At 39.7% G+C, this 11,008-nt stretch overlaps 1 protein-coding gene across 1 annotated transcript in view; it reads left to right on the plus strand.

The window, feature by feature from the left end:
• The window catches only part of LOC106812449 (metalloendoproteinase 1-like), a 9,510-nt gene extending 8,675 nt beyond the window's left edge, over nucleotides 1–835 (plus strand). Inside the window, exon 7 of the mRNA XM_014816334.1 lies at nucleotides 214–835. Within this exon, the coding sequence (XP_014671820.1) occupies nucleotides 214–308 (95 nt within the window). The 3' untranslated portion in view covers nucleotides 309–835. The remainder of the gene's footprint in view (nucleotides 1–213) is intronic.
• The last annotated feature ends 10,173 nt before the right edge of the window (nucleotides 836–11,008 follow it).

Here is an 11,008-nt window from a genome sequence, read left to right on the forward strand (position 1 = left end):
GAGAGAGAGAGAGAGAGAGAGAGAGAGAGAGAGAGAGAGAGAGAGAGAGAGTAGAAACCGGAGATAATGGGAGAAACACTGGGAGAGAGAGAGGAGAGGGAGAGCGAGCGAGAATGTACCACGAGACCTTGTGCATGTACGTTCTCAATATACTTGTTTGTAAGTCATTATACATGGTAAGTGTTTAATGGTGAGGATTCTACTGTTTTACAGCTATTCGATGGTGTGATAACCCGGACCGAGTTCCATTCGCTCCGAGATATCAGGACCGGTTACGAATCAACAGAGGCTACTACCGAAAGAAATGATATGCGAAAATATTTTAAATAAAAGTTCATTTAATCGCACCTTTAAATCGATAGAAAACGCACAACTCGTTCTCATTATAAAGGGCCAGAAAGATTTGTTCACCCGAGCTATTTACGTGCTGACCGCCTGTGTTTGGAAGCATAATATTAAGATGTTATAAATTATCTAATTAACTACGTGTTATTTTACTGTGTATAGTGTATGGAATATATTATATAAATGTAACGTGTTTTCCTAATTGCAAATACGTACGCCGCTAAACTGTTTGTAGCATACGTTATTATATTTATTTAACTTAATTATAACCTATGCGTATTTACCTGTACGCCATATCGTGCTTGACAATTTTATTAGCGGTAGTGATAGAATTTAGGTATTAATAAACGTGTTATTAATTAATAAATAATTTTGCTAAAAATTGCAATGTTTAAATTTTTATATGCTATGATGAAACCAAGAGATTACAGACTAGGCGATTTTACTCTTATATATACAAACATAATATACAATCTGTAGTCAATACGGCAGATTTGTTCTTGTTTGTTTTTACTATGCAAAAGCGCGGAAGAGATAGATAGATGGATGGATGGATGGATGGATGGATGGATGGATGGATGGATGGATGGATGGATGGATGGATGGATTGATGGATGGATGGATGGATGGATGGATGGATGGATGGATGGATGAATGGATTGATGGATGGATGGATGGATGGATGAATGGATGGTATGTGGATGGATGGATGGATGGATGAATGGGTTATGGATGATGAATGGATAGATGGAGATGGATGATGGATGAATGGATAGATGGATAGATGGCTGAATGGATGGATGGATGGATGGACGGATGAACAAATGAATGGATAGATGGATGAATGGATAGATAGATAAATAGATAGATAGATAGATAGATGGATGGATGGATAGATAGATAGATAGAGAGATAGGTAGATAGATATATAGATAGATAGATAGATAGATGGATCGATCGATCGATTGATCGAGAGATAGATAGATATCTACGTTCGCACGCACGCGTGGCTTGCAACATCTCCGTATTATTACTGGCCCATTACAACCACATAGGTGCCAAGAAATGAGATAGTCCTATTTTTTATTTACCTGTCCGACCGATTTCACAGAAAATGGACCGATAGGCACGTGAAAATACTGACTACCCGTACCTACACGTGAGCAGAATCTATCAAGCGAGCAAATCAAGCAACGAACGTTAGGTTTGTGAAATAAAAAGCCACTGTCCTGTGTATCCTCGCGTTTGAATATTTCATTTCTAGGACGAAGAGAGTGACACTATGCAAAATATTTTCAACTCGATATTTTGCTGCATTTGACTGGGGCGGCTATCTCTCTCTGTATGCGATCTGTTGTCGCCGGGAGTGGCATGCGTGAAGCCTACCAGGACAAAAAGGTATCATTAACTTTAAGAGTAGAATTTATTAACTTTTTAATGATTTGAGCATTAAAAACTTAATAGCTGTATCATCAACTTGTCCAATGATTTGATTCTTAAAGATAATGATTTTAACATTAAAGTTTAATGGTAATTCGCCGCCATTTAATAGTTTGATTCTTAAAGATAATTGATTTTGAAACTTAAAGTTAATGGTAATTTCGCCGCATTTAATAGTTTGATCTTTAAGATAATGATTTTGACAATTTAAAACGTTAATGGTAATTTCGCCGCATTTAATAGTTTGATTCTTAAAGATAATGATTTGAACATTAAAGTTAATGGTAATTTCGCCGCATTTAATAGTTTGATTCTTAAAGATAATGATTTGAACATTAAAGTTAATGGTAATTTCGCCGCATTTAATAGTTTGATTACTAAATTTAATGAATCAATCACCACTAATATCGATTCTTAAAATATAGTAACTCCAATAATAACACACCAATAAAAGTTTGCCAGCGCGGGAATCGATCGTCCAGAATTGCAGTTCGACCAGGACATCCGACGCGTGTATTTTTACCGTACCACGCATGCACTGCAGACAGTAGTCACAGTACACAAGTTAACCTGGCAATATATGCACAGTTATTATGTAACTAACTGTAGACCGACTCGGCTATCTTATATATACAAGCCCAAATACCGTCTATGGTGTGGTGGCGATTTTAGCATTTAATTAGTCGTACGGGTAAAATACACCGCCCCCCGACCCCCTAGTTTATTTCTCTTTCATGCACTGATATTATCCACTTTGTTGTGAATGAGACACCGGTTTATTGAAATGTTGCATTATGTAGTTCTGCATGTTGTTCCAAATATTCTTGCACATTATTTCCATAAATATGGTGTCTCTAATTGGTTGAGCATTAATCTAGTAATCAAAGATAATGATCAAACAGACTTAAGAGTTAAACCATAAAAGTTGGTAGTTGATCCTTTTCAGGTTGATAGTTTGAGCATTAACTTGGTGATCAAAGATGATGATCAAACTGAAATAATGACTTTTTAACATTAAGTTAAGAGTCGATCATTATCTTTCCAGTGATTCTTAAACCTCTTTAATAGTTGATTATTAAGTTCATGATGTCATTGTGAGATGAATTTATTGATCAACTGGCCAAGTTGATAGTAAATTTAATTTAGTTTAATTCTCAGAACTCTTAACTTTAATGATTTGATTATTAAGTTAATAATTCTACTATTAAAGTTTAATGATACATTTTTTCCTGGGTACGTTTTTGCGTTAAATGACGCTGCAAAGTTACTACTTCACATCTGTCTCGGGAAAAGCTCGTTTATAGGAGAAAATATAGAAGAATGTTTGGGAATTTTTCGGTACAACATTGGATCGAATGGTCATATTTAAAAAAAATTACTTTATGTAAGCAATGTATCAAAGCAAAGCATGGATTATTAAAACGATTACAGAAACGCGATTTTGTTTAACGCGATTTTGTGAAACGCCATGTTAGCTGGATCTTATATAAATCAATTAAAATAAATCGTAAACGAGTTTTAATTTTAAAATGATAATTTTTATTCGTATATAACGCATACGTTTACCACATTTTGGTTTAGTGTTGGGTTGTTTGAGACTTAAATAAGACCGTGCGAAACAGAAGGAAGTTAAAAGTATTGAATAAAAAAATACAAGCATACGAAAACCATCCGAAAACGAAACAAAAATATCATAACAGCTTACGAAGACTGAGACAAGTTAACTGATGGTTTTATGTAGCTTAGGACATAGCTTATTTGGCCTGGGAGCGCGGTTTGTGTTCTGTGTTGTTGACGTTAAACAATTTGTCGTTGACCATGTAATAGTATATATACATTTATCTATACATATATATCAAGAGTCCATAATAGAAATCTGTCCGGGGATATTGCGCATGCGCGAGCACCGTTTAAGGCGTGTAGTACGGACTATAGAAAACTGCATAATATAGCTTGCTGTGGAAGAGAGGGGCAAGAGACTGAAGAAAAGCGGCAAGAAAGATAGCTGAGGAGCGGTGGAAGAAGAATTGGGCTGAGCAAGGCCGTACGCAGGAAATTTTCTGTAGGGGGGCAAATACGCAGGAAATTTTCTGTAGGGGGGCAAATACGCAGGAAATTTTCTGTAGGGGGGGCAAAGGTACTCCCCACGCCCTCTATTGCCCTATTTGTCCCATTAAAAGGCATACTCTGAAAATCTCTAGGGGGGGCAACTGCCCCTTCTGCCCCCCCGCTGCGTACGGCCCTGGGGCTGAGCGAGGGACAGAAGAGACAATATGGGAAGTACGGTAGGGGGTGAAGTAGACGTTTTGCACCCTACAGGCTAGGGCGCTCTACTAATCATAAACACAGGTGTACTGACAACAATTAATTACATAAATATATGCTGAGATACCCCCTAACCATATTAAATGCATATTCATCACAAAATATAGCTCCTCTGATAAAACATTGCGCATCCGTCAACACACTAACGTAGCCAGATTATGTACTGACTGGTATATGCAGATGGTACCTTACATAAAAATCTTCTTCCTATGTTTTAAGGGATGTCTAATAATAAAATGTTATTATATAAATCTATTCTAGGATAGCTGCTCTTCATTTTAAATGCATAATCCTGGCAAAATATGATTTTTCTCGGGAGACATTGCGCATGCGCGAGCACCGGTTCCAGCGTACAGTTCGGATTAAAGAAAACTGCGTAATATAGCTTGATGTGGGAGAGAGGGGTAAGAGCCAGAGGAAAAGCGGCAGGGAAGATAGCTGGGGTGGTAGAAGAAGAATTAGGCTGAGCGAGGGACAGGAGAGACAATAATTATGGGAAGTACGGGAGAGGGTAAAGAAGCTTTTTTGCACCCTACAGGCTAAGGCGCCCTCCTAATTATAAACACAAGTGTACTGATAATAATTAATTACATAAATCGATGCTGAGATAGCCCTTAACCATGTTAAATGCATATTCATCACAAAATATAGTTCCTCTGGTATGAGATTGCGCATGCGTCAACACACTAACATAGCCAGATCATGTACTGACTGGCATATGCAAAAGGCACCTTACATGCAGCGTCTTCTTCTTATGTCTTAAGGGATGTCTACTGATAGAATGTTATTATATAAGTTCATGCTAGAAAAGCTCCTCTTCATTTTAAATGCATAATCTTTGCAGATTCTTCTTCTTCTCGGGAGATATTGCGCATGCGCGAGCACAGTTACAGGCGTACAGTTCGGACTAAAGCCATCTGTATAATATAGCTAGCTATGGGAGAGAATTCTTCTCGGGAGATATTGCGCATGCGCGAGCACAGTTACAGGCGTACAGTTCGGACTAAAGCCATCTGTATAATATAGCTAGCTATGGGAGAGAGGGGCAAGAGACAGAGAAAAAGCGGCAGGGCAGATAGCTGAGAGGCGGTAGAAGAAGAATTAAGCTGAGCGAGGGACAGGGGAGACAATATGGGAAGTACGGGAGGGGGTGAAGTAACCGTTTTGCACCCTACAGGCTAGGGCGCTCTCCTAATTATAAACACAAGTGTACTGATAGCAATTAATTACATCAATCTATGCTGAGATACGCCCTAACAATATTAAATGCATATTCATTACAAAATATAACTCCTCTGGTAAGATATTGCGCATGCGTCAACACACTAACATAGCCAGATCATGTACTGACTGGCATATGCAAAGCGCACCTTACATGCAGCGTCTTCTTCCTATGTCTTAAGGGATGTCTACTGATAGAATGTTATCATATAAGTTCATGCTAGGATATAGCTCCTCTTCATTTTAAATGCATAATCTTTGCAGATTATGATTCTTCTCGGGAGATATTGCGCATGCGCGAGCACAGTTACAGGCGTACAGTTCGGACTAAAGCCATCTGTATAATATAGCTAGCTATGGGAGAGAGGGGCAAGAGACAGAGGAAAAGCGGCAGGGTAGATATAGCTGGGGGCGATAGAAGAAGAATTTGGCTGAGCGAGGGACAGAGGAGACCATGGGAAGTACGGGAGGGGGTGAAGAAGCCGTTTTGCACCCTACAGGCTAGGGCGCTCTCCTAATTATAAACACGAGTGTACTGATAGAAATTAATTACATAAATCTATGCTGAGATACGCCCTAACAATATTAAATGCATATTCATTACAAAATATAACTCCTCTGGTAAGATATTGCGCATGCGTCAACACACTAACATAGCCAGATTATGTACTGCCTGGCATATGCAGAGGGCACCTTACATGCAAGGTCTTCTTCCTATGTCTGAAAGGATGTCTACTGATAGAATGTTATCATATAAATCCATGCTAGGATAGCTGCTCTTCATTTTAAATGCATAATTTTTGCAAACGATTATTTTACTCGGGAGATATTGCGCCTGCGCGAGCACCGGTTCCGGCGTACAGTTCGGATTAAAGAAAACTGCGTAATATAGCTTGCTGTGGGAGAGAAGGGTAAGCGACAGAGGAAACGCGGCAGGGAAGATAGCTGGGAGGCGGTAGAAGAAGCATTAAGCTGAGCGAGGGACAGGGGAGACAATATGGGAAGTACGGGAGGGGGTGAAGAAGCCGTTTTGCACCCTATACAGGCTAGGGCGCTCTTCTAATTATAAACACAGGTGTACTGATAACAATTAATTACATAAATCGACGCTGAGATACCCCTTAACCATGTTAAATGCATATTCATCACAAAATATAGTTTCTCTTGTAAGATATTGCCCATGCGTCAACACACTAACATAGCCAGATCATGTACTGACTGGCATATGCAAAGGGCACCTTACATGCAGCGTCTTCTTCCTATGTCTTAAGGGATGTCTACTGATAGAATGTTATTATATAAGTTCATGCTAGGATAGCTCCTCTTCATTTTAAATGCATAATCTTTGCAGATTATGATTCTACTCGGGAGATATTGCGCATGCGCGAGCACCGTTACAGGCGTACAGTTCGGACTAAAGCCATCTGTATAATATAGCTTGCTATAGGAGAGAGGGGCAAGAGACAGAGGAAAAGCGGCAGGGTAGATATAGCTGGGGGCGATAGAAAAAGAATTAGGCTGAGCGAGGGACAGAGGAGACCATGGTAAATACGGGAGGATATGGATTAAGTAGCCGTTTTGCACCCTACAGGCTAGGGCGCTCTCCTAATTATAAACACAGGTGTACTGATAACAATTAATTACATAAATATATGCTGAGATACCCCCTAACCAAATTAAATGCATATTCATCACAAAATATAGCTCCTCTGGTAAGACATTGCGCATCCGTCAACACACTAACGTAGCCAGATTATGTACTGACTGGTATATGCAAATGGTACCTTACATGCAAGATCTTCTTCCTATGTCTTAAGGGATGTCTAATGATAGAATGTTATCATATAAATCCATTCTAGGATAGCTCCTCTTTATTTTAAATGCATAATCTTTGCAGATTATGATTCTTTTCGGGAGATATTGCGCATGCGCGAGCACCTCCGGCGTACAGTTCGGATTAAAGAAAACTGCGTAATATAGCTTGCTGTGGGAGAGAGGGGTAAGAGTCTGAAGAAAACCGGCAGGGAAGATAGCTGAGGAGCGGTAAAAGAAGAATTAGGCTGAGCGAGGGACAGCGGAGACAATATGGGAAGTAAGGGAGGGGGTGAAGTAGCCGTTTTGCGCCCTACAGGCGCTCTCAGAATTATAAACACAGGTGTACTGATAGCAATTAATTACATAACTTTGTGTGAGTACGGACTGGCATATGCAGAGGGTACCTTTCATGCAAGGTCTTCTTCCTATTTCTTAAGTGAGGTCTACTGATAGAATATTATCATATAAATCTATGCTAGAATACCTCCTCTCTATTTTAAGTGCATAATGTTTGAAAAATATACTTCTTCTCGAGAGTGTTTTTCGTGTTATTCTTACTTCTCTTTATACTTGTTGTTTGTGTACAGCGGCGTGCGTGCGGTATACTTGTGTGCTGCAGATGAGCACTTGAATGGCATTCACAGGAATTTATCGGAAATAATAGGCGAAAGAGAGTAGACTAGTACATACATTTCGTGTTTTTTACCGTCATTTTACTATTGAAACTTTCCAAGTGCCTGCGCCCTCGCTGGACAGATGTGACGTCACGCGCGAGTAATCGCCCACAGCATTTGTTATTGGAGCGCGGTAATTTCGCATACGTTAGCGCCATGTAACAACATTACTGCGTGATGATTCTGACAGATTATTGGAACGACTAGAAGAATACAAATATATCTATCACACAATGAAGTGTGACTGGGTTATTTTGACATTTTAAAGTTCGACACAATTCTTTTAAGGCTAACCCAGCGCATAAACAACGCTACATATAGCAGTTCCTCCAACGACATGTACATGTGCTGAGATACGTTGGCAAAACGCATAATCGCTTCCTAAGATATAAGCATAAAAGCCCAAATCTGTTTTCGCAATTATATCCCAGCGGGGATTGTTTGCGGAATAGCTCTCAATTCATCAAATTCGGCAATTCGAGCGTGATTCCCTAGTTAACACATTAATGATCCATTATCCAATCATCATTGTATCCTTGCGACGTATATCCGTATCCTTGCATCCGCTTCCGCGCACCGCTGTTTGTGTCAAGTATTCTGTTGTTCTGTGTTCTGTTGTTGTTTTGTATTAATCTAAAGACTATAGATAGTATAGACTATTATTATATTGAGGAGCTTTCACCACCACGGAATAAAGACTACCATTAATTCGCAGATGGTATATATAATGGTATAAACAGAATGTCCGTGGCCGTGTTTAATTGATGTGATTACTGTTAGCATCCATGTGTTACAATCAAATCCGGTATACACGCTAAGAGTAAGAGCTGGTCGATATGGCCGAGCGCTCAAGGCGCTATCTAGCGGTGTGTGAGCTAAGCACGGTGGCTTCACACTCCGCGCTTCGACCCATGTCGACGAGTGTCCTCATCTAGCGACATTAACCACGTCCTATTGACTTCTACTTGTCTGCCATTGATTGTGTGACCTCTTTATATGCATGCGAGCGTGAGACCAAGTGTGACCGTGAGGGTGTGTATGCGCGCGTGCGTGTGGGTGCGTTCGCGCGTGTGTGCGCGTGCATACGTGTGAGTGTGTGAGTGTGAGGGTGTGATGATGCGCGGGTTTGAGTGGGAGTGTGAGGGTGTGATGATGCGCGGGGTACGCGTGTGAGTGTGAGGGGGTGATGATGCGCGGGTTTGAGTGTGAGTGTGAGAGGGTGATGATGCGCGGGTTTGAGTGTGAGTGTGAGGGTGTGATGATGCGCGGGTTTGAGTGTGAGTGTGAGGGTGTGATGATGCGCGGTTTGAGTGTGAGTGTGAGGGTGTGATGATGCGCGGGTTTGAGTGTGAGTGTGAGGGTGTGATGATGCGCGGGTTCGCGTGTGAGTGTGAGGGTGTGATGATTCGCGGCGGGTTTGAAGTGTGAGTGTGAGGGTGATGATGCGCGGTTCGCGTGTGAGTGTGAGGGTGTGATGATGCGCGTGTTTGAGTGTGAGTGTGAAGGGTGTGATGATGCGCGGGTTTGAGTGTGAGTGTGAGGGTGTGATGATGCGCGGGTTTGAGTGTGAGTGTGAAGGGTGTGATGATGCGGCGGGTTCGCGGTGTGAGTGTGAGGGGTGATAATGGCGGGTCGCCAGTGTGCATAGACGGCGATGGTGAACTTCTGAAGTAGAGTAGAGGCGTTAGAGATTCTGAAAATCAATGGCACAGCAATACTTTTATTGCTTGCCGCAACTTCTTCAACGTTTTGTCGCTTTTTTACATCAATGATCTACAGACGGCACCTGTCGGCTGAACATTAGGCAAACGAGAGTTGTCATCGAATTATATTATAATATATAATATATTTCTATATATTATTTATATAATTAATTATATTATATATCTCAGGAGTAGATAATACGTCCCTATTATTCTAATCCTGATATATATATATATCTATATTTTTTATTATTATATTATTATATAATACTCTATATACTCCTGAGATAATATATAATACTATATATATATTATATATATACTATATTATATTATATGGAGAGCTTATTTGAAAGACTGCCTATGTCCATTTGGAGAAATGAAGAAAAACACAAAAACCGTTATTTGACAATTATTTAACATGTTTTCAGGGCTGATAGATATAAGCTAATTTTGCAATAATGGTTTTGAATGTAAGGTAAACATGATTTATGATAGGGTCTTTTAGGCTGAGAAATAGATATATATCTATATATATATATATATATATATATCTTCTATTATGGACTCTTGATATATATCTATATAGATACTGTATACGTGTATGATATGATGAGGACGATACTATATAATGTGCCATGGTAGCAGAATCTCTCTATTCTGATTTTTTTAAATTCTTGAAAATGGTTCCGGAATAGGTGACGCTTTTAGCACTGATAACAGCATACATAATGATAATACAGCATGCTCTGAAATAAATACAAAATAATTTAATAAATAAAAATAGTTTGTTATCATAAAGTTACCACATTAACGAAGTTGTATATGTTTAAGAAAATTTAATACAAACAACTATTTATATAAAGGCAAAAGCGTCGCAGGCTGAATTAGTTGCGAATCAGCATCTAAATCAGTGCTTAGCGTGGCGGGAAAATCCTTTTTGTGTTATTAGTTTCTGTGTGCAAATTGTGCTTCCAGATGATTATTATTCTATTAGTTCTCGCATCTTATTTTTTTAATTTGCAGNGAGGGTGTGATGACTGCGCGGGTTGCGTGTGAGTGTGAGGGTGTGATGATGCGCGGGTTTGAGTGTGGAGTGTGAGGGTGTGATGATGCGCGGGTTTGAGTGTGAGTGTGAGGGTGTGATGATGCGCGGGTTTGAGTGTGAGTGTGAGGGTGTGATGATGCGCGGGTTCGCGTGTGAGTGTGAGGGGGTGATAATGCGCGGGTTCGCGTGTGCATAGACGCGATGGTGAAACTTACTGAAGTAGAGTAGAGCGTTTAGAGATCTGAAAAATCCATGGCACACAATAATTTTATTGCTTCTCCCCTTCTTCAACGTTTTGTCGTTTTTACATCAATGATCTACAACGCACCTGTCGGCTGAACATTAGGCAAACGAGAGTTTGTCATCGAATTATATATATATATATATATATATATTTCTATATATATATTATATATATATATATATATATATATATC

Source organism: Priapulus caudatus, unplaced genomic scaffold (genome assembly GCF_000485595.1).
Source record: "Priapulus caudatus unplaced genomic scaffold, Priapulus_caudatus-5.0.1 Scaffold650, whole genome shotgun sequence".
NCBI classification, from domain to species: Eukaryota; Metazoa; Priapulida; class Priapulimorpha; order Priapulimorphida; family Priapulidae; genus Priapulus; species Priapulus caudatus.